Source organism: Paroedura picta, chromosome 2 (genome assembly GCF_049243985.1).
Source record: "Paroedura picta isolate Pp20150507F chromosome 2, Ppicta_v3.0, whole genome shotgun sequence".
In the NCBI taxonomy this organism is placed as follows: Eukaryota; Metazoa; Chordata; class Lepidosauria; order Squamata; family Gekkonidae; genus Paroedura; species Paroedura picta.
Genome location: NC_135370.1, coordinates 165,140,303 through 165,168,251, shown reverse-complemented (window position 1 = coordinate 165,168,251; position 27,949 = coordinate 165,140,303). Strand labels below are relative to the sequence as shown.

General features: G+C 45.5%; 1 protein-coding gene across 2 annotated transcripts in view; it reads left to right on the top strand.

The window, feature by feature from the left end:
• The window catches only part of CCDC85C (coiled-coil domain containing 85C), a 199,354-nt gene extending 177,361 nt beyond the window's left edge, over positions 1-21,993 (top strand). For both annotated transcript variants that reach the window (XM_077323643.1, XM_077323644.1), the window contains 3 exons: positions 3,048-3,143; positions 10,628-10,726; positions 15,569-21,993. In XM_077323643.1, the coding sequence (XP_077179758.1) occupies positions 3,048-3,143; positions 10,628-10,726; positions 15,569-15,658 (285 nt within the window). In that variant the 3' untranslated portion in view covers positions 15,659-21,993. The remainder of the gene's footprint in view (positions 1-3,047; positions 3,144-10,627; positions 10,727-15,568) is intronic.
• Positions 21,994-27,949: the final 5,956 nt, after the last annotated feature.

Genomic DNA, 27,949 nt, shown 5'->3' with positions numbered 1-27,949 from the left:
GAGTTTGGCAAGCCTTCATACAAAAATGCACCTGTGACTTATTTATCTTCTCCCCAGGGCTGATTAGACCTTAGGGCAGGGCTTTCGTTTGTGGGCTTTATATGCAGGCAACAAACAGTTCTACAAATTTACTTGAACAAATTATTAGGGACTATGGGTATAGTTTGCTGTAAACTCAATCTTGCATAATTGTGTGTGTCAGATTAACACTTAGCTAAGCCTTTCTCAATTTTTTGACCACTGAGAACCCCCTGAAACATTCTTCAGGCCCCGAGAAACCCCAGAAGTGGTGCGATCATGCAGAATATAGTTGGGAAGCAGAGCTGTGGACACGCCCACACAGGGCCCCTCCCCTTCCCACCCTCTCCAGGCCTACGATTGGCCATTTGGGAGGGGGTGGATCAAGATGACCATGTAGGTTCATGAACAAATTTTTAAAATATATAAAAACTCCTACCCATTCAGGAAACCTTTCCAGAGCCATCATCTCACCAGGCAGTTTTAATTTGCGTGTGTGCACAATGGAAAAGATAAGTCCTGCTACATTTTGAGCCGGCTTGGTGTAGTGGTTAGGAGCGCAGCCTTCTAATCCGGCGAGCTGGGTTTGTTTCCCTGCTCCTCCACATGCAACCAGCTGGGTGACCTTGGGCTCACCACAGCACTGATAAAGCTGTTCTGACCGAGCAGTAATATCAGGGCTCTCTCAGCCTCCCCTCCCTCATAGGGTGTCTGTGATGGGGAGAGGAAAGGGAAGGCGACTGATTTCCGCTTTGAGACTCCTTTAGGTAGAGAAAAGCAGCATATAAAAACCAACTCCTCCTCCTCCTCCTTCTTGTCTGTCAAGACTGCTATTCCTTTCACATTGTGCATACATTATGCCGCTTTTCTCTACCCCAAGGAGGCTCAAGGCAGCTTACAATCTTCTTCCCTTTCCTCTCCCCACAACAGCCACCCTGTGAGATGGGTGAGGCTGAGAGAGCCCTGATAATCCTGCTCGGTCAGAGCAGTTTTATCAGTGCCATGGCGAGCCCAAGGTCACCTAGCTGGCTGCATGTGGGGGAGCGCAGATTCAAACCCGGCTTGCCAGATTAGAAGTCCGCACTCCTAACCACTACACCAAGCTGGCTCTCAGCTTCTTCCATCCTTGACTCAATTCAGAGATTCTACAACAAGGAAGTTTCTTTGTACTAGGAAGAAAAAGCTTATAATGAGTACCCCCATGCACTGTACGTCCAAAACATTCCCTGCAAGGATGTTACATACCATTCTGTCATCACCCCCAGTGTACCTTTACAGCTCAGAAAGATAATCCTCCTTTGTTTCCCCTCAAGAATACGGAGGCAAAATATTGCAATTTTTCAATGGATCCATTGTGGGGTTTCCCCCCCCAGTAGAAATTATAAAGAGAGGAAGAACATCTCTTTGAATAGGGACATTGTGCCTCATCTTGTTTCAGAAAGACCTTAAGAAGGATTGTCCGTATCAAAGGTACAAATCGGACTCTTTAGATACTCAAGTTTCTTGCTGTGAAAGCACTGAGTCCCCCCCCCCCCCCCCACACACACCATAGAATGCCAAATGTAGGAAAATCAGATAACACATTTTGGAAGCAAGCCTTCCCTTGGCTGCAGTTTTGTGTATGTGCTTACCTTTGTAGTTACCTTCACAACTTCCCCTGGAGGGTGTTTGATGCTTTTTGAAGAAAGTTGCTATGGCGCCAATGAAGTGGTTGGCAGTTGTTCTCCTCCCTCCCCACCCCCTTATGGCAGAGAGTATATACCTTCTGACTCAAGTGAACAGCTCTGGGAACTATTTCCAAGCTTAAAGTGGTTTCCAGGGTTGAAAATTCTTTTTAGTGTTTCTAAACAAATGATGCATTCCACTGATCACCAAACCACAAATTGCACTCAGCAGAAAGTAGTTGTTTATCATGGAGGAGGAGGAGGAGGAAGAGGAAGAGGAAGAGGAAGAGGAAGAGGAAGAGGAAGAAGAAGAAGAAGAAGAAGAAGAAGAAGAAGAAGAAGAAGAAGAAGAAGAAGAAGAAGAAGAGCTCGTTGCTATCTGCTGGGTGGTATATTCATTTCCTCTGTAATAGCCTGCCCTACAACTCAATGTGAAGTGGGGTATATTAGCAGATGGTACCTAACTGCCCATTATTTTATTGATTTCCTTTCAGATTAAAAATATTTAATAGAACATTTATCCACACAGTCGTCCTGGCTGGCCGTACTCTTTATAGAATAGCTGCAGCCACTCCGTTAGGAACGTTTAATGTCTGGATAGGTATCGGCCATTATATGAGTCAATGATATGCACAATATGGTGTTTTCCAGCAGTCCTGCCTGCTGCTGTAGCCCCTTATGGGACCTAGAAAGATAATTCCTGCAGAAGGATTATGTAGTTTGAGGTACTGGAGTGGGGAAGAGAAAGAGAGGTGAAATAATTCCTATTTCCTTTCTGCACTGTTTGCTCCAGTGTAATTTTCTTCCTCTTGTTCCTCTGTCCCACTGACCTGCATGGTTTTTCCCTGCAGGGATTCAGAAATGGTTGCTTCAGACTACCTTAAGAAGTCTCAAATTGGCTTACAATTGCCTTCCCCTCCTCTCCCCTCAGCAGGCACCTTGAGAGGCCAGCGGGGCTGAGAGAGTTCTAAGAGAACAGTGACTGGCCCAAGGTCACCCAGCAGGCTTCATGTAGAGGAGGAGGAGGGAATGAAATGGTGGACTCTCATCTGAAGAATTTATGGAGAGAGGAAGGGAAGGCATTTGTAAGCTTCTTTGAAACTCCTTAGAGGTAGAGAAAAGTGAGGTTTAAAAGCCAACTCTTCTTCTGTCCAAGTGTGCTCTAGTGTTGAGATATACCCACCCCTTCCTTCTGGGGTTCTAGGGATTTGTGGAACAGGGTACTAAAATCTGAAGACCATTTAAGTTTGTATGCTAACAAGCAGCCCGAATGTCTCTTCAAAGGGCAAAACAATGAACGTGTCAAAATACGGGTAGTCCCATCTAGCATCATCATGGTTTGCTTTTTCTGTTGTTGTTTCCCAGGGCCCATCTCGCATGACTCCAGATCTTGCATCTTCTCCTGCAGTGGGATACGTTCCCCTAAGTCAGAAACCTGAAGCCGTGGTTCATGCCATGAAGGTAGGTAGCCAACTGTAGTTTATGTTCTGGCCCAAGAGTAGGAAGGTCGTGTTGAGGGTCACAGAAGGTCTGAAACATGTTCAGGAAGTGTTCCATTTATGACCAGCTCCAGCCCCACAAGTTCTTATGGCTCAGTGATAGAACATCTGCTTGGCCTACAGAAAATCCCAAGTTGAATCCCCCGCATTTCAGTTAAAAAGACCCAGGATTATAAGAAGAGAAAAACCTTTTTCCTGATTCTCTGAAGAGTTGTTGCCAGTCTTGAGTAGACAATACTGACCTTGCTTATTCAATAGAAAGCAACTTAATGTCTTTTTGCTTTCTCACTCATGAAGTTGCAGCCTTGGATGGAAGAAATATAACAAAACTGTTTGGATCAGCTGCTGCCTAGCTGGGATGCAATTCCATGACTCTGCCCACTGTTTTTTTTTTTTTTTAATGAACACATTGCTGAGATTTTAATGGAAGAAACCAACAAGAAGGGGCTATTTAACTCTTTCCCCTGTTCTCAGTGAGATTCACCACCCCTGTTTCATGGCAGAAATATAATTTAGCGCCAGAGGATACCCGTCTTGGTCCACTGTAGAACAATTAGATCTGTAGCCAGGAGCACCTCAGAGACAAACAAGGTTTGGGGAGTATGAGTTTTCAAGAGGCAAAGCTCCCTTCATATAATTATAACGCAGGTACTTCCTTTGAAATCCAGGGCTGGTCGGTGACGCCCACCAAGAAATGAATGGGAAAACAAGTGATGCGCTCCTATTGATACAAGTGACCTGCAACAGCACTGAGAAAGCCGTTCTGACCGAGCAGTAATATCAGGGCTTACTCAGCCTCACCTCCTTCACAGGGTGTCTGTTGTGGGGAGAGGAAAGGGAAGGCGATTGTAAGCCACTTTGAGACTCCTTCGGGTAGAGAAAAGAGGCGTATAAGAACCAACTCTTCTTCTTCAGTAATATCAGGACTCTCTCAGCCTCACCTACCTCACAGGGTGTCTGTTGTGGGGAGAGGAAAGGGAAGGTGAATGTAAGCCACTTTGAGACTCCTTCGGGTAGAAAAAGTGGCATATAAGAACCAAATCTTCTTCTTCTAGGTACCTTGAGGTGGGCGTCTGAGAACAGACATATGCCTATCCTATTGATGAATTAGTAAACTTGGTTTTTCTAGCTCTAAACCATAACGAATCCTATGACAATAAATGACAGGGACAATACTATTAAGGCAGAAGAATCAGCCCGCACTATGAACTGATCAGCTTTACTGCTAGGAGTTATTGCAGGCTAAGGGCAGCCTCACAAGTAACAAACCTTTCCTTCCCAGCAAGCATAAGCCCCTGTTTTTGACGGAGGGACTAAAAAGGACAGCAAACATGTGAAGCGTGGATATATTTCATGCATGTACATGCCTCATTTAAAAAGCCACATGCACAGGCTGGGAAACTGAGCAATCCAGGTGTCACGTACATTTGTAAATAAGCCAACCGCATTTTATGTGGTTGTTGCTGGAAACACTAGTGCCAGAAATTCTGGGTAAGAGAGCTGGAGGGGGGGATCTCTTCCCTCGTGCCCTTCTTAAGAATGTAATAGAAAAGAAAGCTAATTCCGGCTCCATGTCCTTTCTGCCTTTGCACAGTCCCAGTGTCATAGTGACGTATTTATAGTAGTCCTCTAGGGCCACAGCTTTCATTACCCAAAATCTCAGTGCTGTGAAAACTCTCCTTCATGCACCAAAGTCTAACGCCCTTGAATTCCAGGCCATGCGTAGATCTCAAAAGAGGGAGAAAGCTTACTATCTTCTGTTGCTTGCCCAATCACTTTGAGTTTTGGGCGCAGGGTTCTGTTTTTTAAGAGGAAGAATGCAAACACTGTGAGTCATTAAAATGCTCTGACGAAGAAAGGGGTCCTTGCTGATTGTGCAGGGAGCACATGCCAGGAAGAAAGTTGGCGACCTTCGTTGGATCTCTCCGTCTCTCCCAGGGTTGCCCCGTTGTTTCTGGCCCTGCTCCTCTGTCTTTAGTAGCAGCATGACCTGCAGGAATTTAAGCAGAGGGCTATCTGTTTTATCTGCTTGCCTGGAAAAGTTTACCATCTCGATGTTTGGACACCGACTTAAAGATACAACAGAAAGTCCTGTTTTTGTTTGTTTGTTTGTTTTGCTTTTAAATAATGAGCTGGAGACAAATGCTGTGAATCCCATGGACAGCCAAAATTACCAACAAGGTTGTTTTAGAGAGGAGCAAAGCAACTATGTCATGAGAAGGGAAGATATTACGGCTAAAGCTCACTTACTTTGGACACATCATGCAATCAAACTCATTAGAAAAATCATTAATGCTCGACATAGTCAGCAGCAAAAGGAAACGTGGTCGCCAAAGGATCCACTGGCTCAACACGATCAAAGCTGATACAGGGATGACCATGAACCAACTGAAAGAAAGAGACAGAGACAAATGGAGAAAACTTTCCCATAGAATCGCTGAGGGTCAGACACGACTGAACGGATAGCAACATCATAATCAATAATGAGTAGCAATAACTGTAACATGGGTACTTCCTTTGACATCTAGGGTTGGTCAGTGACACCCACCCAGCTAGGTGGGTAAGCCTGCTTTAACCCTGATAGGGATCCTGCCGCGTGGCAGACAGATATTCAACAGATGTGGCTTCTGCATCAGTGTAGCCTGATGTGATAAACTGCTAGTAGATTTTGCATTAAAAACAGCTCCCCTTCCCCATGCCTTGTTTGCTAAAAGACCATTAAATCTCTGGATCACATTTACATTTTTACATTAAGTGCAGAGACGCTTAGCTAGTTTACTGGAACGTTCCATGCCGGTGATGGGGAGGGATTACATGTGACTGTTAAAATCAGAGTCCATTAGCACCTTTAAGGCCAACAAAGATTTATTCAAGGCGTGAGCTTTTGAGTGCAAGCACCCTTCATCAGACTATGATCTTCTTACATGACAGGGAATATATAGCAAAAATCAGTTCTGTTATATCTGTGTCACAACCAGATACAGCCAATGATAATCCTTTGTCAAAACAGCCAATCAATCCCCTAGAATTCAGTGTACTTTACAAAGAGAAACCAAAGTGTTGCCGGTAGAGAGATCAAAGTCTATCACCTCTCCATATGTTGCTTGCTCCATACAACTGTGAGACATTCCTCCCAGGGAACTGCTGGTCACTTCCCAAGGACAGGGAGTCAAACTCAAAATTTCACTACAATGCCATATCTTACAGTCATATTATCACAAATAAAATACATAGCGAGGAATATGGATACACAAGTTGAACAAGGTTAGCATGAATAAAAAAGCCTTTGTCTCTATTGAGTCCTGGGTACGTCATAGTATTGAAGGGTGCTTGCACTCGAAAGCTCACGCCCTGAATAAATCTTTGTTGGTCTTAAAGGTGCTAATGGGCTCTGATTTGATTGTGCTGCTTCAGACCAACTCGGCTACTCATTTGAATCTATCCTTATGTGACTGTTAATTAAGCTACCCCAGTTTGTGGGTTTATCCTGTGGACACAGCCAGTGTTTAGCTCCCATCATGACGGTTTTGGGGCCTTGCTCTGGGACTTGATTGTCCAGGCTGCTCAGCACCGCAGGCATCCTGAGGCCAGGTGAGTTAGTTCCACATTCTGAGCCCAGCTGGATCAATAATTAATTCTTTCCTTTCATCAGAGGTCTAGTTTGCGTCGGTAGTGAACGTCTTTCATATCAACTTCAATGCGTCCCCCTCCTTATATCAAAGGGGAAGCAAATGGAATTAGTTACGTTGAGCAATGCCACGCAACCTTCATGCAGAGGGGTCCCAAGAATATCAGTGGAGGGCCGCCTCCAAAGTAGGTTAAAAGGCCCAAAGAGAATGACCTATTTTGTGTAACCGAGATGTTTAGCACGAAGCAGGAAGGAGAGACGTCAGTCCCATTCGGTGTCCTGTTTCTTAAGCGGTCCATCGGCAATACTTCAGTGAAAGGTGAAACGGGACCCTGTAAAGTATCTGGGACCATGGAGGACAGTGTGTGCCTGCCCCAAAAGAATCAAAATTCATTGCATAATTAACCCAAAATTGCACCCAGAGAACCCAGGCTCTGTAATCTGAGCTATAATTTACTGTGTTTTTTCCTAGCAATGGGCACGGACAGCCATTGCCCCTTAATATATTGCTCTGGTCACACTCAGCTTCTGAGGTTTTGCCAGACTTGACACTCTTTGCATTCCCAGGATTATCAAGGACGTCTTCAGGGCTAGAAACATGCTTTCAACCACCACCATTATATAGTCATAATAAAGTGAATGGTCCTGTGTCATGTTTCCTCTGGTGACTTGAAAGGAGACAGAACAGCTCTCAGCGGCTAATTCATGATTTCAGATGGGGCGCTGTGTCATTCTACGATTGCCAGCTCTGGGTTGGGAAAGACCTGAGGGGAGGGACCTTAGCAGGTTGTAATACCATAGAGCTCATCATCTAAAGCAGCCATTTTCTCTACGGGGGAGTGTTCTCTGTCTTCTATATCAGTGATCCCCAACTCCCGGCCGGAGACCGGTATCGGTACCAGTCCGCGGCTCCTCGTCCTCCTCCCCCGCTGCTGCCTTGGGGGCTGCCCTGCCACTCTGCCGCCGGCTCACCTTTGATGCTCTCCAGCGGCCGCCATAGCTGGGGCTTCCCCTCGGCGTGGCAATGCACAGCTGCTGCTGGCAGCACCCCCCAGCGAGCTGCGGGAAGTCAGGGGCTAAGGCGGGAAAGCAAGTGGAGCAGGGGCTCAGGCTGCGGCGATGTCCCTCGGCAAAAGAGTACCACCCCCGAGCCTCAGTAAAATTGTCAAGCTTTGACCAGTCCCTGGTGATAAAAAGCTTGGGGACCACTGATCTAGATATCAGTTGAAATTCCAGGAGATCTCCAGGCCCCACCTGGAGGCTGGCAACCCTATATTAATCCATAGCAGCTATTAAGCCTGTGGGTTCGATAGACACAGACTCCAAAGTTCTTTGAAAATGCAACCCAAAGTTCTTCGAAAACACATCTATTTTATTGAAGTAAACACCAAACTACACCAGCAACACCAAACAATGGAAAACCCACAAACTTATATACACTTTAGTTGGCCCCCCAAGAGCCCTGATTGGCCCTTAACAAAGCCCTTTGATTGGTCCATAGAGTCTCAGAAGTTCTAGTCTACTGATTGGTTAACTTCTCAAGCCCGGATTTGCATAGTGGTTTCCATTAGCACTATCCTGTCCGCATACATAAGAGCAACACTAAAGCAAGAGCCCTATGATACATACCCCATGGTTACCAACTGCCAGTTGGGAAATTCTTGGAGTTTTGTGGAGGTAGAACCTGAGGGGGGTACAGTTTGGAAAGGGGAGGGATGTCAGTGCTATATAATGCCTTAGGGCCAACCCTCCAAAACAGCCATTTCCCCCAGGAGTACTGGTCTCTGTAGTCTAAAGCAGGGGTAGTCAACCTGTGGTCCTCCAGATGTCCATGGACTGCATTTCCCATGAGCCCCTGCCAGTGTTTGCTGGCAGGGGCTCATGGGAATTGTAGTCCATGGACATCTGGAGGACCACAGGTTGACTACCCCTGGTCTAAAGATCAGCTGTAATCCTGGGAGATCTCCAGCTTCCACCTGGTGGTTGGCAACCCTCTTAAAAATCACCCTCTTTCTCTGTAACCCAGTGGTTCCCTATGTGGGAAATGAGGTCAGTTGCAAATAATTCCATCATTGTAATATTGTACAGTTTTAGAGATATTTTATGGGGAGATTGTTTTATGCTATTGCTAAATGTTGTTTTATTGTTGCGGACTGGTTTCTGTATTTTACGTGCTTGTAAACCGCTGTAAGCCAGTTTGCTGAGAGCGGCAGTCATACAAATCCAAATAATGATAATTAATTAATTAATTAATAACTTTCTGCTTCCAGAAACATATCCCATCCCTATTGAGGCATTTCCTTTTTTTTCCTTGTGGTTACATTACTAAGAGTTGAAGAACCTTAAGTGTGTAGACACGTCTTGCTTCTTCTGTATGTGGCCAGGTTTTGTTTCTTTGTGCAACTGGCCCAGAGGACTGGCCCCTTCATTATTTAGGTGTGACGATGAGACCCAAAAGACATGTAGAACAGCATTCTCTTTCCAGCAGTGTCTGGTCAGATGTCCTTGCCAAACACACACGCGGGGCCTGATGACAAACAATTTACTGTTAGATTCAAATGGGCAGCCGTGTTGGTCCGAAGTAGCACAATAAAATCGGAGTCCAGTAGCACCTTTAAGACCAACAAAGATGTATTCAAGGTGTGAGCCTTGAATAAATCTTTGTTGGTCTTAAAGGCGCTACTGGACTCTGATTTTACAATTCATTGTTGTTTGTCCCCACCCTCTGGAAATTGGAAGCAATAGCAGGACTGGAACAGGTCAAACAGGCCGATGGTTAGATACAATGTTCCTTAAAAGCTTCGGTCTAAATAGAAGCATATTGGAATACCACTTAAGAAAGCACCCAGTGTGCAGACACTGTTGGATGACTAAACATGACTGAACTTCTGCAGAGAATCGGAACAATTGCATTTGCTTGCTCAGTCATTGCACTTGCGTTGCTGGATCCAAGCCCTTATCTGGTTGTATCCAAGCCCTTCCAACTCTTTGATTTAGAGGAGTTGATTTTAATACCCCGCTTTTCACACCTGAAGGAGTCCCAAAGTGGCTTACAAATCACCTTCCCTTCCTCTCTCCAAAACAGGCACCATGTGAGGTAGGTAGGGTTGAGAAAGCTCTAACAGGACTGTGTCTAGCCCATGGTCACCCAGCTGGCTGCTTTACCCATCTGGGGAATCAAACTCCAGATCTGAAGCCACCACGCTCTTAACTGCCGCACCAATCTGGCTCTTCACAACAATCTTGTAAGGCTGGTAGGTCAATAGTGAGTGAACAAGGGCTAGATGGAATGAAGCCGCCTTCATGAGTCCCTGTCAGAGGCAAGCTTTGGACCAAGGATTTTCTCTTTCATAGCCTCTAGTCTACCCCGGCTCTCATTTGCGGGAGGGAAGAGAGTCGAAGATGCATTACTCTTCTGTGTCCAAAACTGGACGAGTTCACAGATGTCCACACAAGAAGATCCTGTGACAATGTGCTTGGTGGTTCTATGAGTGTATAGTGCAACAAGTGAATTGCATTTGTTCTGCTTTATTGTTAACTGTGAGTTCAAGTGAATTGATGTATGTGGATGAAACATTTGAAGGGCTTTTTATAGGGGATCCCTCCCCCCCCCCCCCGCTTCACTGTGTGTTCCACTCTGGCCCACTTCTGCCAATGTGTGTGTGTGTTTGTGTGTTGGTTCTGAGATTTTACTGTCTTTGCTCCACACCTGTACCCGACTCCTCAGAGGCAGAAGGGACAGGTTGCTGGAGGCCTTTTTTGGCCTCACTGTGCGCAACGTCTTTTTATAATTCCATGTCCAATGTGTTTGTCTGTAGGTCCTCGAAGTGCATGAGAATTTGGACAGGCAGATGCAAGAAAACTATGAAGAAGACCTGAGTGAAAAGGAGAAAGCAATTGTTCGTGAAATGTGCAATGTAATGAACCCATTTTCTGCTTCTCTCATTTCAGTTGCTGGCTTTTCTTGTGATGTTCCAATCTCGTAGAGTCCTTTTTTTTTTCTATACATGCAGCGTTATTTGCTTGTTCTCTTTAAGAGCTGGAACAAAATTGGTTGGTAAGACAACTGAATAACTATCAGGACAGGCAACTGTGGAGTGTGTGTAAGTAATGGAGAACTTAATTTTAACACTCCCAGAATGCCAGTGCATCGATGAAATCACAAGTTTTGATCTGAGAAGCTTAAATCGGTTTTATCTAGGTCTGACTGTCATGGCTTCACTCAAAGAATCCTGGGAATTGTAGTTTGGTTAGCAGCTGAGACTACAGTCAGCCATACACGGCCTAATAGGGACCGGCCACATACTCCAGGCCATCATAGAGAAGAAATAGCTTCAATGCTGGTCCCTCAGTAGGAAAGGAACCCAGTTGCTCCCCAACTTTCCCACGCAGTTAGCCCTCTGCCTCTCTCGGCTTTCTTATTCGGTCTCAACTGGTTAGTCCTGCCCATAGTATCCTTAAAATGATAGTGCATATCCTCACTTTTTTTTTTAAGAGAGAGAGACATGTATAGAATGAGAAAGAAAGAAGGCCGTTGATTGGCCAGTGAGCTCTTTCTCCTCAGGGCTGGGAAGCCATTTTGTTTTTGAGGAAAAGGGGCAAGGGGCAGATTTAGAAAAGCTGGTCTGATCCTTCCTTTTCCTGAAACAATGAGGGTGGAGATGTCAGCGGGGGGTGGGTGGTACCCCCCTCGCCACCATGTGTCACAGGTTGCTGGGCTTTTAACTAACAAACTAATAACAGCACCAAGATGTTATGCCAGCCATCTCCCTGATCCAAAATTCCTAACTAGGCTACAGATCCCTGGAGCCCTTCCTCTCCTTGGCTCTTCCCTTTGCTTCCAGGTAATGCCCAAGTTTTACACTCTGGCTTGAATCAACTATGTTAGGGTTCCCCGCGAGCAGCATTTCAAGACGAGAAAGTCCATGTGGCTGCAGGATCCCTGTCAGTGTGTTATGAGACGTCCCTTCACTCTATGCTTTTTTGCCACCTCAGAACTTTGCCTCACGGGCAGTGAGGGTGCCCAGCGTACAGTGGACAGTGAGGGCACCTAGTATACTATATCCCATGGAATTTCTAAGACAATATTGAGTGCAGAGGTCCCAGGTTCAACCCCCCACCACCTTTCTGTTTGAAAGTACCAGGGCAGTAGATGAGGTGAAAGACCTTCATCTGAGACCCTGGAGAGGTGCAGCCTGTCTAAATAGACAGTACTGACTCCGGTGGAAGAAGGGTCTTATTCAATATAGGGGGGTTTCCTGTGAGTTCCCCATGAGGTGCAGGGCTGGTTTATCTATATAGCACATGCCACAGGCCCCACACTTCCAGGGGCCCCTTGCAGTGCCTTCCCCACCAAGGATCAAGGCCAGATCCTCTCTCATCTCTCCTTTTATCTCTTTAAGGACACTCAGAGTGACACCCCTTTTCACTGTAGGGACCCCTTCACCTCCAGTCTGACTGGTCCTACTGCATTTGTACACTGCTATGACCGTGCTAATCCTTAAAATGGGTCTGATGCTATGGGCCCTGCAAATCCTTAAAATGGGTCTGATGCTATGGGCCCTGCAAATCCATAAAATGGGTCTCATGCTCTGGGCTCTGCTAATCCTTAAACCACTCCTGTTGCGGTATGCATATGTTTGTCCCCTTGCCATTTCTGTGAAGGAAACGGGCTACATCCTGCAAAGGAATGTGCATTTTGATACACTCCCCAGGCTACTGGGAGAAGCTAGGAGTTCCCATACCCAGAATGGATCAGCGCAAGCCTGTTTTATGTGTGCTAGGCCTATGGGTGACTCATGCACAACCCATTTCTTTGGAAGCTGACTGCTGGCTTTCTCTTTGGCACCGTGGCTAGTTATTTCTTTAAGAAAGTCAGAACTGGCTATGCACAGTTGCAGCAGGAATTATCCCAGCTGCCTTCAGGGAGGTCCAACATCATTCACCACCTAGCAGTTGCGGTCACCCTAGTAGAATTTACAGTTCAAAGCCCCCCGGCCTGTCCAATTAAAGCAGGCAAGCCAGCCACCACTGATCCCTGCAATATGGGAACCTTGTGGGTTTGTGGGATGCCGTAGGGAAGTTAGTCATAAACAAAGAGCCCACTCTAATGAGGCAGGAGAGGCATCGTGGTTTTCATCTCAGAGACCAAAAAAATTTAAAAGCTTACTTTAGGAAGCCACAATCCAATGTTCCCCTCCAACCTGGATGAAGTTTGAATCCAGCAGCACCTTTAAGAGCCTAGAGTTGGAAGGGGCCATGCAGGCCATCTAGTCCAACCCCCTGCTCAATGCAGGATCAGCCCTAAGCATCCTAAAGCATCCAAGAAACGTGTGTATCCAACCTTTGCTTGAAGACTGCCAGTGAGGGGGAGCTCACCACCTCCTTAGGCAGCCTACTCCTTAGGCAATAACATTTTATTCTGGGTATAAGCTTTTGAATCCACTTCCGTTGATCTTAAAGGCAGCTTTAAGCTTTGTTTTGGTGCGTCAGTTGTGAGTGTCCTGCATTGAGCAGGGGGTTGGACTAGATGACCCTGGAGGTCCCTTCGAACTCTATGATTCTGTGATTCCATGACCAACACAGCAAGCCACCTGAGTCTACCAAACCTGGGTGGTTTCGCATGAGCCCAGTCGTACATCTTGTGTAGCGGCTGATATATTTAACCCCCCGTCCCCTGCTGGATGGGGAGAGGGGCCCCTCCATTTCATGCAACAACCAAATCTTGCTCTCTTTCAAAACAGTGTAGGTAGAAATCGAAGACCACACCTTGAAAGGCCCTCATTGCCCAATGTCTTGAAAACAAAACAAAAACGTTGTTTGCACAGCCTGGAAGGCGCTCATGTTTTATAGTGAAATAATTTTCTCAAGAACATCATGGATACTTCCTTGTTTATGGCCTTGGAAACGAGACAGGCAGAGCAAAGCTCACTTCGCTCTATGCAAACACCCGGGAAAGGTTGGGCAACTTTCAGGAGCTCCGGGCTGTTCAAAGCACCCATCAAGAAGAAGAAGAAGAGAAAAGCTGGCTTTTTATACCCCTGCTTTCCACTACCCAAAGATGTCCCAAAGCAGCTTACAAACACCTTTCCCTTCCTCTCCCCACAGCAGACACCCTGTGAGGTAGGGGCTGAGAGACCCCTGAGAGAGCTCTAAGAGAACTGGGACTAGCCCAAGGTCACCCAGCAGACTTCACATGGTTCTTCAAATTAGAGGCCACTGTTGAGTTCTTTTCAGCTATACCGACTGCTGCCTCCGTGTGAAGCAGTGGCACAGAGTGGGGATCAACACAGAGAAGCCCAGATTGTGCTTGGGCTTGTCTTTGCACAATGAATGATTAAAGGTGGAATTCACTACCTAAGAATGGAGTGATTCTCACAAGCCTAGACAGCATTAAAAGGGCATCAGGCAGATTTATGGAGGAAAGGGCTAACTGTGGCTTGGGGATGCCAGTCTTCCCTGGAATTACAGCTCATCTCCAGGCTGCAGAGAGGCATTCCCCTGGAGAATATGGAGGCTATGCCACTGAGGTCCCTGTCTTCCCCAGGTCCCATCCCCCAAATCTCCAGGAGTTTCCCAATCTGGCACCCCTACCGCCCCCCTCCCCTGCCAGTGGCCAAGGGGGACCTGGCAACCCTAATTAGCCTTGGTGACTCAAGGGAGCCTCCGCATTTAGAGGCAGAAGACCTTGAGAGCCAGTTTGGTGTAGTGGTTAGGAGTGCGGACTTCTAATCTGGCATGCAGGGTTCGACTCTGCGCTCCCCCACATGCAGCCAGCTGGGTGACCTTGGGCTCACCATGGCACTGATAAAACTGTTCTGACCGAGCAGTGATATCAGGGCTCTCTCAGCCTCACCCACCCCACAGGGTGTCTGTTGTGGGGAGAGGAAAGGGAAGGCGACTGTAAGCCACTTTGAGCCTCCTTCGGGTAGGGAAAAGCGGCATATAAGAACCAACTCTTCTTCTTCTTCTTCTTTGTATGCCAGTGCCAAGAGGAGCCACCAAGGGAAGGCCTTGGACTTTAGGGTCTGTTGTGGGCCCTCTGGAGCGATCGGGTACCGGGTGGGACAGGAAACTGCCTAAGGTAGACTTCTGGCCTGATCCGGAAGTGGTCTTATGTCCTTATGGCTGGGGCAGAGGTATGTTCCTGCTGGGGGGGGGGGTGCTGCATGGTCCATGGAAACCTGGTGTCAGCCTGTTGTGGGGAGCGGAGAGGGAAGGGGATTGTAAGCTGCTTTGAGACTTCATCTGGTAGAGAAAAGCGGCATATATATGTATTATATTTGTATACCGCCCACCCCGAAGGCTCATGGAGGTTCACATGAAACAGAACAGAAACAGTCACAGATATAAGAACCGAGCCTGGGCCTTGGCTGCATTTCTGTTCTGCTTTCAGCGTTTACGAGTTGTCCCGGCAGGGACCCTCTATCAAAACCACTCATGATTCCCCCCTACCCACCGCCCTGCCTCGGTACCGACTCTAGAGGGAACGGAATACAACTTTTGCAAGCTTGCCAGCAGCTGACCGAGCGCTGAACTCAACTTCTAAGCCCCATCGACTGGTTTGATGCCGTTACCTAAGGCATGTGTCTCGTGCTCCAGTTTCAGAAGACTTTAATGAGATCAGCATTCCCGAGAAAACTTTAGCGACCTTATCTTGGGGACCGGGTGCTCTCTAGTGGAACCAAGTGGAACTGCACGGTTTAGTTCCCGCAAGGCCTGTTTATTGAGCTGCTGTCTGTCTTCCCCTTTGTTTGCAGGTCGTCTGGCGAAAACTGGGTGACGCGGCTAGTTCCAAGCCGTCCATCAGGCAACACCTTTCGGGAAACCAGTTCAAGGGTCCTTTATAAGAACTTTTCCTCTGCACGGCTGGGAACGGAAAAGAACAGGAGGAACAGAGACTGCTCTTCTTCTAGCTGCCAGGGTTATATATATATGTATTTTCTGTTCCGTAACTGTTTATAATGTAAATAAGGCAGCTAAAGGCCTAGCCCAAAGGCTGTGCTGATCCTGAAACATGTTTAAATGGGTAAATAACTATCCTCGAATGGCCAACTCGTGTCAGTTGTATTGTAGTGAAAAACCTGCTTTTGTTGTGCAGTCGTACGTAGATAACACCTAAACCCAAGTGAATTCCTAGGAGGGAGAAACAAGGAACCTGTGACAGACGTACATTCTCTTGCTTTGGCCGGTTCAGCCGTGTCGCAGCCCGGCCACTCTCTCGAAGTCTGGTTTGGGGAACAACTAATGGAAACATGGGAATTAGGCCTTTTTGTTAACGGCCGGTTCTCTGTATAGAATCTGCCCTGAGTTCTTTGAAATTTTTGAGGCTGAAATTGAGGCTGAAATTTTTGATCCATCAAGCCGAATGTTAGCCCTGTCGCTTCAAATTGTGGCCTCTCCGGGGCTTGATGGAGGTCCTGTTTTTACTTCTTCTCCTGGACAGCCAAACAAAACAAAAAAAAAACCCAAAACAAACCAGAAAGCAAGGAGATGGTCACATCTCTGGCTGGCCTCAGTGTGTGGCTGGTGAGCTGTCTTCAGCTAGATGTTTTAGCAAGTTAAAAAGGTCTGAATGGCAGCTGTTTCGGATGCAAATTTGTGGCACTTTCCCACATTACGGTGAGGAGCTTGCGTGAAGGGAGCCCCAGGGCTAGGCTGTTTTCATGCAGTTCAGCCGCTGAAGCTGTCAAGGTATGTATGATGTTAGAAAAATACTCCTTTATGCAACTTTCAATCACAACTGGACAAGTGGAACTGGTGTAAAGAGCTCCTATGCCTCTAAAAGGGGTGAAGTAAAAGGAAGCCTTTCCAGGTATGGATGGTTGTGGGTCTCCCCACCCACCCCTATGGTCAAAATTATCTTTCCGATGCTTCTGTGACGTTACTGCTTAGGCTGCTGGAAGCTCGACTTCCTTTAAATCACTTTACAACTTACGTGGATGTTTTGTTTTCTTGTTTTGAATGCAGAAGTTAAATCCCGGGGGCGGGGCGGGGGGGGGACCACCAGGATGTGTGTATTGGTCTTTTATGATCTGCTCTTGTAATCTTCAGTCCTTTAGGTATCAGCCTTGACATGAAGAGTAGTAGACCCAACCGGAATCCCAATGAATCATGTTTTTCCTGAAGCAATACACGAAATTCAGAGAATGCAAGCAGGAGGGCCCAGCGAGGCCAGCCAGAGCCAGAAATGCTGCTGCCATTCAGCCCAATCTAATATCGGCAGGCTGACATTTTGTTATGTGGAGCAGTTCTTTTGTAACATCCTGCCTAATCAACAAATATTCATATGCTTCCCTTGGATTTAGTTTAGTTTATTGGATTTTTAGACCGCCCTCCCAGCAAGCTGGCTCAGTGGTAAGGCAGAACGGTATCCTCAATCCCATTTCTGTAAAATAATAATTCCTTACAAGAGGAGCCTGTAGGCTTCATGTTCCCTCTTTGGAAATGTGTGTTCTTTTGTTTGTAATTAGTTCTAAGCCTCAACTGGTACATGATGGCTATTTCCAGGTGGTGCCGTTGGTTGGGCCTGCAGAACTAGGTGGTTGCTCTTGTCTGGCACGTAAAGTGAAACATGTAGAACTCCAGCTCATGGGTAAATAATTAGAGATATTCTCTCAAAAGCAGTGTAGCTCCCTCTTTTATAAAAACTACTCTTCTATTATTCGGTCTCCTTTCTTTTTTGGCTTTACAGGGTAATCAGGTACACAGATACTGGATAGTATAAATTACATCCTGGGATTGTCCCCAGGGAGAAATTGGTTCAGATCTCAAGAGGTTTCCCTTCTCTGTCTGGTCCCCTATCCTATCCCTCCTCCCTCGGGTCCCCTCCCTATGAGGAGCAGTGCACAGGAATTGCCCATTCTGCTTTTTCCCTGTGAAATAGGAATTGCCCATTCTGCTTTATTCCTGCTGGTGTGGTGGAAATCCAAGGCCTTTTCCACACCACTCTTTCCAAGAGGCTCTTAGCTGGCACAATTCAGGCTGCAATACCGTGGCTCTGGGCACCTCCCCCCCCCTTTTCCCATAAGGGCAGTCCATCATTCCCCCCCAACATGCTATTTATTTGTCGTTTTTCTCAAGCACCCGATTCTTAAAAAGCCCAAGACAGAAGTTCAACCCATCAAACGAAACAATAGCCATAAGTACCGAATTGACCTGAGAGCAAGAATGTTATATCAGGAGGGAAGGCGGCATGATGGAACCTCATCTCGTCAGATCTAAGCAGGGTCAGAAATTCAGTGGGAGACCACCAGGGAAGAGTGCAGAGGCATCCCCACCTCTGCCAGAAGTCCCTTGCAACTGGATGACCCATACAATAATATGATGACCTTGTCAGTGATCAATAAACACAAAGCAAGGAAGCAGGGAGGTAACTCTTTCAGATAAGGGTTGTATCAGGGGTGGCCAAACTGCGGCTCTCCAGATGTCCATGGACTACAATTACCATGAGCCCCTGCTGGGCAAACTGTGGCTCTCCAGATGTCCACTACAATTACGGCTCATGGTAATTGTAGTCCTGTGGCCGCCCCTGGGTTATAGCATTAGAAGAACCTGAATAAGCAAGTCATTGTGTTTGAGCAAATCATTCTCCCTCCTGGGGAATGAAGCAGATAGGCCTCAGGGATGTATGTTGGGGCCAGTTTGCAAGAGAGAAGCCAGCTGTGTTTACCACACCCAGATTAACAAGCGTATCTGGGGATATGGCAGATTTGAACTGCGGAACTAAGATTGGTACCACCTTGTCAAAGAAGATTTGCAGGTGTGTTACTTTGTTTTAAAGATGCATAGTCCGTTTCCCAGAGGCAATAATGACATGTGTGCAGAAATCATGGGCAGTAATGCTGCTTTCATACCTCTTCTGGCTCTTTGAAATCACAACCTCAGTATTCCAGATTCCTTCTCCACACAGTATGGTTCTTTCCACTGGCCTGATGCTAATCAGCCTGCATTCTTTTCCCGCCCGCATCCTTTTCTCTTCTGTATTCAGATGCAGAGTTCGCAGAGGGGCACGACTAGCTCCTCAAGGCACTAAGAAAGGCTTAACTCTCCTTCTGAAGTTCTAAGATGTAGATAGACTTGCTTTGATCCGCCTATTTGCTGAAGCTTGTTTTTAACGAGGGCTGTGAGCAGCCCTCTTGGAGAACTGCTAACCATTTATTTCAAGGGATAAGGAGCAGAGATGGCAGTATTTATTCCACCACAGGACCCGGTTGTAGATAAATGTACAACTATTGTATAGATGGAAGCGTAGCCACCTAGAGGGAAACGTGAAATTAACCAGAAAACGTTTCGTAATTGCTCCCCGTGGAACATAGATCCCTCCACTACTTCAAACAGGCTTAAGAGCTATAAAACAATTATGGGGATTGGGATCCAAAGATCTACAGCAGAGCCTGTGATATACAATCTCAGACCCTCCCCTCCCACTGACCTTCCATGTCCCCTCTGAAAAGCTGTGCTGGACAGTCAAGGGTCCCTCCATAACAACCTTCAATGCAGCAACTGCAGGAAAAAGGGGAAACTGGGAGATGATGATGATGATGTTATCCGTTCAGTCGTGTCCGACCCTCGGCGATTCTATAGGAAAGTCTTTGCCATGTGCCCATCTCTGACTGCTTCTTTTAGGCCGTTTACACACTGGGAACTTCACTGCCCCAGCTCCCATTCAGGAGCACAAATTGGGGGTGGATGAGGTGCACTGGGCCAAATGCTCCCCCGTGTAGGTGTAGGAGGAGGTGGGGCAACCTGCCACAACTAAAACTCCAGCTTGCAGCCTGGCATGAAACTTCCAGTGCATAAATGGTCTTAGTTTGTTCATGGTCATCCCTGCATCGGCTTTGGTGTCGAGCCAGCTGATACTTTGGCGACCACATTTCCTTTTGCCGCTGACCGTGCCGAGCATTAATGATCTTTCTAGCTTTGGTAGAGCTTTGAGGTACATAGGAAAGAGCATGTGCATACAAGCAAAGTCCCCACCCTAAGGGGTTTGGTGGACCCGAGATGTCAGTTGACAACGAGGGATTCAACAGGAGAAAACCTCAACTGCATTTTGGTTTTGGGTAAAGGTTTGTAATCTGATGGGAACAGAAAGCTAAGCTGTGGTGTGAAAAAAAAACCCTATCCTAAAATACATAGAGAGAGAGGGGGAGAGAGAGACTTTAATAACACCACAAAAGCAGAAATGCCCAAACTGTGTTCACAGAAACTACCCCCTTCAACTACACAGCAAAATGCTCCAAAATGCAATTCCATGACTGGGTCTCCAAATCGAAGTTAAGTCCCTGTTTTCATATGTGAAAACATAAGGTACACCCAAATGCAAAATACGCATTGTAGAGTTTACTGATGTAGTGCTGTATGTATTTTTTTTAATTGCTTCCTTAGATTTAGCTCAAGCTGAGCTAAAGCCAGTGTCTTCCTCATTTTAAAAGCAAAACAATGACACTCAATGACTTAACAGTATGACTTGGGTGCTGAAACTTCAGAAGTCTAAAGGAAAAGTTTTATGCACATTGAAAGCTACTGTTAACTGTGCTCTGAAATAAAACAAAAACCCACCTGAAAGACTGCCAAGAGAACCCCGTCCCCTTAAAAATAAGAGTCATTAAAAAAAAAAAAAACGGCAGTGCAAAGATGGAAGGCCGTTCTGCTCTCTTACTTTTGTTGCTTGAATGTCCCGATTGCTTGGGGAAGGGGTGCTCCGTGTTCCGTTCCCTCTAGTGGTGGATTCGATATTACACTGCTGTAGGTCTGCCATATCTCTTCATAGATTTGCACTGCAGGTTTGAATACTGGGTATGCAGCAATGTAATATCAAATTGACCACTAGAGGGAGAAAAGCCACAGGTGGGAACCCCCCCCCCCCCAATGACCCAAATGAAAACACAGACAAGCCCACTTGAGATCTTGAAGACCAAGGGTTGAATCCAAACTTCTGCAAATGGAGCATATTCCCAAAAGAGGTTTTTTTTTTAGACCCGCCTCAATTCCCTTATAGTTTCTTGCGCCCTCCCCAAAAGCTGCTGGGGGGAGTTGCAGAATATTCCAGACCCATCTACCACCGGGGTCTGCAGTGATCAACAGCTCTCTCAGCCTCTTTCACCTGTGATGGGAGCTCCGTTATCACTGCGAAAGTTCCTGGGGATGGTGAGGATTTCTGTTGATTCTCTTCTTCCTGCTGCAGCTTCCTGAAATGCATTGTATGTTATTCTGTAGGCTCCCCTGACAGCAGCCCTTCTGGGTGGGGGAAAGGGCCTTCTGCAGCCCTGATCCATTTGTGGAAGTCTCCAATTGAATTTCAAAAGTGTTAACCCCTAAAGTACACCAAGCCAGATTGGAGGATTGTTGTCTTCCTCTGGACAGAGGGCAAGGGTCACTGGAGGAGCAGAGGGGGGGGGTAGTTGTGAATTTCCTACATTGTGCAGAGGGTTGGACTAGATGACTCTTGGGTTCCCTACTAGCTCTGTGTTCCTGTAATTGTTTCACTGGACTTGTATCTGCTCCAAAACTACAGGATAGAGCTATGGCTGTGTTTTTCTTTCCCCCTTCCTTTCACATTTTAAAAATGAAAATGGTGGTGTATCAAAACCTCAGGTGGGCTCTCTGCACCTTGGTAAGAAAGAGCACAACCTTGTTTTAGAATGGCACATTTTTAGCCAAATATAATAGCTATAAATCAGTGTTTTAAAGTGACCTTTTATCTTTTTAGAAATGGGAGGGCGGTGGAGGGGGGGGAGTACTACTGAACTTTTTCAAACATAGTGCATGACTGTAAAGTGATAAAAAAATTGTATATTTTTCATAAAGTGGGGGAAGAGTCTATTTGTGCTGCTTTTGGAAATCAGTATGAAATTATGATTTCTGTCAAACCTGTGATTTTACAAACCCCCCACCCACCCCCCACTATATTTTCTGTATATGACTGACAAATAGAACTGGAATAAATTAGCACCTGTGCTCATGTAAATAAGCCATGTCTTTAGAGCTTAGCACATGTTTATACCTCTTATTGAATCATTTTTTGCTTTGGGGGTAGGAGGAGGGGGGAGGAAAAAAATGTCAGCAGATTTTTTGATAAGTGTGTAAAACCTTCATTTTGAGATATTTTAGTAAAAATTAAGTAAGAGATTGTGATAGTGTATACATTCAGTTGAAGAAAATAAAGTACATTCTTTGTAAGTGAGCTGTGATACTTGTGGATTTTTGATACAGCATTAAAATATATGAAGTAATTCAGAAATACAAAGAAAAGTAGCCTCTGACACAATTTCTCCTGCCACTGTTCTTTTATGTCACTTCCGCTCACCTCCATATTTAACCATCGGCTATTGCAGGGGTAGTCAAACTGCGGCCCTCCAGATGTCCATGGACTACAATTCCCAGGAGCCCCTGCCAGCGAATGCTGGCAGGGGCTCCTGGGAATTGTAGTCCATGGACACCTGGAGGGCCGCAGTTTGACTACCCCTGGGTTATTGAGGCCTGACTCCTGTCTTTTATACCAGCTTTCTGCCTATAAATGAACTTTTTTTTTTCTGTCAGCCTTTTTTATTAGACAAAAAAAGAAAGAAAAAATATGACAATTCCAACACAAATACTTTGTAACCACACACACGCGCACACACACACAATTATCATCTAAATACACAGATTAACATAATTACATGATTAACTCTCATACATTGCTATCTGAAGAATTATTTTCGTATTTTACTACATTATTCCAGTCTGAATAAAATTCATTACCTCGATAAGCTCCTTGAATTACTCTTATAAGTTATTTTTTCTAGAATCATAAGTTACTTTAGTTTGTTCCACCATTAATCTATTACCAAATTTTCAGCATTTTTCCAATTGTTAGCAATAACCATTCTGGCAGCTACAATCATAAAATTAACCAAAGTTTTCTGTTTATAGCACACTTTACTTTCTGTCTATAAATGAGCTGGTCTTATTTCCAGGCAATGCATTTGCAGCTGTCTTAAATATAACAGCGATTTCAGAGATTTAAGCAGAAATGCAAAGTTTTAAACATCAGGCGTTAGCGTTGATTCCAAACGTTTCATCTGCTACTAGCTTGGACTTTCTGCAGCTTATTTACAAATATAAATCGCTCTTTGGATATTTCTGTGTGTGCCAGTAACTGTGCCTCTTTGTGAAAGAGGTTTCAGTAAACTTATAAACAACTTTTGAACTTCCATGGGTCAGGAGAGATTAAATGAATGTCACGACTATTAAAATTTCCTTGTGAGTCTTCAGTGAGGGAGTTCTTACCCCATTTAACCTTGAACAGGCACATAGAAACGAAGAATTCTTTGGACTGTTCTAAAGCAACACTTTAACCACTAAACCACAAATCTGTATTGAGATTATTATCCCCTCTAATAGCCTCTTAGCAGGTAATCAGCCCTCTGACTAAAGCGAGGTCAGACATTTATTTATTCCAGGTGTCAGGCGAAAACCTTGTATCCCAGCCAAGTTTTCTTTTAATTTAAAAGCAGTTTAATTACTCTTGAGACTAAATAAAAAAGAACCACATTCACAATGATACAAAAAAAACACTAGCAGATGCCAATGAAATTAGAATTTTAAAAAAAACATGTCATCTCTTATGTTATCTAAAATTTAAACGATAAAATACAACTCAGATTCTCATCCAAGTGTTTTCAGAAAATGATGAAATAATATCACCACAACCCAGTTCTGAAATAATCATGGGTTGTAAGGTGTGGTTATTTTATATATGCCCATTTATGGTGATCTTACATGACTGCATAAAACCACTTTGTGCGTTTCCTCTGAACGTACGAGTAAGATACCTCTGAGCATAGAGTGACAGCTTCCTAAAGAATGCTTGTTTCAAACTGTGCTCAGCTTGTTCTTGGAGTATTCCAGACATGAAGCTTCGTATTCACGTTCAGGGATGGGAGAGTAAGCACTCTGCCGAGAGAGTTGTATGTAGATATTTGCAGACTTGAAAACTAAAAGCAAATTTCCAGGCCTATTTTTTTTTCAAGATACATTCTATACCATTAAGCTTTGTAACATGTTGGAAAATGCTTTTTTGAAAATAAAAGTTTACAATGTCTACCAGATTCCCCCCAATGAGTGCTGTTTAAGATACCCTGGGGAAAAAATGCTAAGAGGTCAGTAAAGCTATACTGTTCTTTGAAGAAGCCATGCTGCTGGTTCCTCACCAAAGCTTGTCCTTCTGTTGCCCCAATTCAGTTCAGTTGGGCTTATACTCGTGGAAGGTGACTTGGTTGCATAAGGAAACATGCCTACAGATGTGTGATGAGCACGTATTTCTCTGGATTTAAATTCCAGTTCTGGAGGTGCTAATGAACTGGGCCTGCACTTCCTGGATGCCACTCATTTCCCCCAGAACAGATGTAGGGAACTGCTTTTGAAAGAATCTGATTTGGCTTAGGGGTGGCAGGTTGCAGTAGATGAGTGACTGGGATATGAGTATCCTGCATAGTGCAGGAGGTTGGACTAGAAGATCCATGAGGTCCCTTCCAAATCTATTATTCTAGGACCGTGACATGAGTGAGGGGCTCCTGTCTTTCTCCAGGACCAGCCTTCCAACCTGAAACAGCCCATTTTATTTATTTTATTTATATTTAAATTTATATACCGCTGCTCTCCCAGTGGGCTCGCAGCGGTTTACAAGAATAAAAATAAAATACAATAAAACCCCGTAGAATCCTCCCTTATAGTAACAAAGGCAGCAGGCGATAAATAAATTGTCTAGTTATTCCTTTACCCTCCCTTCTCGTCAAGCCAGAGTCCGTGTTCCCAATAGCCCTTCAATAAGCAGCTGCTGTAGCGAAAGCAAGTGGGGCCCAGAAAACTCAACCCCAACTCAGCCCCAACTTGCTAAACCTGCCATGTAGTTTGGTTCTAAGGACAGGTTGCCCCAGGCAGTTTGCAGGCAACTGTGCCAATCTCCGTCTGCAGGGAGGACTGAATCCAGTTCCTTGCCTCAGGCTCTTGACTATTAATCATGGGTTGTAACTATTGACTATTGACACTATTCCTAACAATCTGATGGCAGCCTGGATGCACAAGGTTTGATGAATACACATTAAGCAGTTAGGGGAAGAGGAAAAAATGTGTGGAAAGGATTTGTATCCCAGTGGCTGGGAACGAGGGAATGCTTATATCGCTAGTTAAGTGTTTGGGGGTATGGTACTGTTGAACTACGTTTAGGGACTCACAGACTGACAGATTCTGGGATGGGGAAAAGTCCGTGTCTCATTATTCCAACAGTTGTGGGTCATGGGGGATGGCGGTGGGCACTGGATTCACCAGAGAATCAGATTAGGCCGCTATTTCGGGGTGGGGGAAAGGTTCCCCCCTTTTTTTCCTTTCCCTACCCCCTAGTGACCTGGCTGCCATGCGCGAAACCAGTGGGCCTTCAGGTACTGCTCTTAATACACAGTCTGTGAATGGAAGGCCAATAGTTATTTAAGGCTGGATCCTGGAGAAGCAAGCCAACTTGGCGTATGCCATTGAAGGAATGCGGATGGATGTGGCTAAGGGACTATCTTCATCACCTATGGCCTCTGGGTTCCTCACTAGAGCATGAAGCCATACCTGGTGGCAAAGGACAGGATGGTTGCCATGGCTTATGGCTGTTCTCGTCTTACAAAGTGCTCATTCATCCAGCCAGCCTTCTAATTGTGAACTTCATGGGGCAGGTTAAAGATTCTGTTCATGGGCTGCCCCCGTCCAATGATCTTCCTTCCTGACAGCATTAGTTTTGAGGTTGGAATCCCCCGGCCTAGTAGTTCTGTATCCTCATGTGCACAGAAGTCTTGGCAGCTCAGGGTTTCTTGGTGACTACCGTAGCACTCTTTCAGTTTACAGCCCCACTAACTACAGCAGATGATATGCCGGATTTGACTCTCTTTATTTATTTATTTAGATTTATATACCGCCCTCCCTGAAGGCTCAGGGCGGTTTACATTAAAACTAGTCAACGATTCATGAAACAGTCTTCGTTAAAACATACAGTAATTAATAACAGTAGTTGTAACCATATAACAGAATGTAACAGTATAATAAAATAATATAACGATGGAACAGTGCAATACCACAACATGGCTGGACAATGGGGTGTTGGACAAGTTTTGAGTTACTTTGCTGGTCTGTGTGAAAATTCAATCTCAAGTGAATACAAACAAATCCAGATTGCTTTTTCCCTCTATCTCTGGAATCTGTTAAGCATTTTTTTAATGCTGAATGTTAATTTACCCTCACACTTTGCCTGTAAGTAACTGACTACTTCATTCCATGCGGACTCTCTTGAATTCCGCAGGGCCTGCAAAGCGGAGCTCTTCCGCCAGGCGTAGGTTGAGGCCAGGTGGGAGCCCTGGGGCATTCGATTTGGTCCTCCCTCCCCCCCCCTCCAGCTCCTACTAGAGTGCTAGATTGTGTTAGGAGCCTGATTCCATCTTTCCAGCTGGTTATATATATCCCATCTATTTTAAGATCGAAGCCTGGAGTAGGGGGAATAGATCTCTTAAGATATTTTAGTATACCGCCATTTTGTATTTGTATGTGCTCAAATTGTTTTATCAGGTTATTTTTAATTGATACTGTTTTTTTCTTGTTTTTGTGAACTGCCGCAAGCCAGTTCTCTGGGAGTGGCGGTGTAAAAATACAATGACAAATTTTGTCTGAGGAAGGGTACATGCACACGAAAGCTCATACCTTGAATAAAACTTGGTCGGTCTTAAAAGCTGCCCCTGGACTCAAAGCTGCTGCTCAGACCAACACGGCTAACCACTTGAATCTCACAACTCAGCAGTTAGAGAACAGATTAGCATGGTCCATTAGTGGAAACCGATCTAAGCTCTAGGTGTGTGCGGTTGAGGTCCCACTGGCTTGACTGGTGAACCTGTCCCACCCCTGGCTGACTTCTGGAATGAGATGCCTTCCCACCATCGATAGGACTCCTCCTAAGGACCCTTCTCCAAATGAAACTTCTTCTGCTTCCTAGAGAACTGGATGCCGTGAATAAGCAAAGAGGAGGGGGCACCCGTAATGGAGAACTGCTCATGCTGAACGTTCTCAAACACAGGCTGAAGACCATTATTCAGCCCATGTGGCACCAGTAACAGCCATTTTTACTTTCCTACCGTCACAGCGTCCATGCTGTGCCACCCAACAACTCTTCAAATCCCATAGTAAGATACCTAGAGCATAAAAACGTCCTCCATGAGATTAATCTAGTTCTTGCTGGGATCTGTTTTCTAAACACTTTGTAAATAGAATGGTTTACTACATTTACGCATGAGCGGGATTCTGGAGTCAGTGAGTATAGGGCTGGGTGTAGACACACCACCTTAGCAAGAGGGAAGCTCTGCTGGTCAACGTGTTGATGGTCCTCCCTGAACAATCAGGGTTGCAGCTCTAAAATACTACTGAATTGAGCTCTGCTTCTGAACATGCTGCAGAGGTGACCAGAAAAGATTTGTCAAGTTAGCTCCTGCTGCTGCTGAATCAGGCTACCTCTGGAGGAATCAAATCTGGCCATTGCTACACATCTTATTGACCTCAGATTGGATGACTGTAATCTCTAGGGTGGGATGACCTCTGAATGTTGTGCAAGAACTGTAACTGCACAGCAGTAAGATTCCTAACAGTGCCCTATAGTGGGATCCATACACACAACCTGCATACCCAGTACCATTAGCTGCCTACTTGTTGCCAAGAACTGAAAAACACTGATGACCTTTAAAAGTTATAACCAGAATCCCGAAGGACATGTCCAATTAGGGCCTGAAGTCTTCCACTGGGGCCTTTTGCTCTGTGTTCCTTTACAAATGGGCCCATGAAACAGGCTTGCAGAGTAAATGTGCCTCCAGATTGTAGAGGGCCTCCCACCGGATGTTCATTTAGTCCATTCCAACATCTGGATAAGCCATTTCAGAAAGCATTTTTAATGTTTATGGCGCGATTGTCAAGGCTACTGGTCTGATCAATGGAGTATTTCAGTACTCTGCTGCTCCTCTGGACCTTGAGGTTGAAAGCTACTGCCGGCTAGCTTCAAATAGCCTTTTTAGAATTGGCTTTATTAACCAAGCTGCTTGTAAACCTCCAGGCTAAAATATTGTAGCTGGGGGCATGTAAAG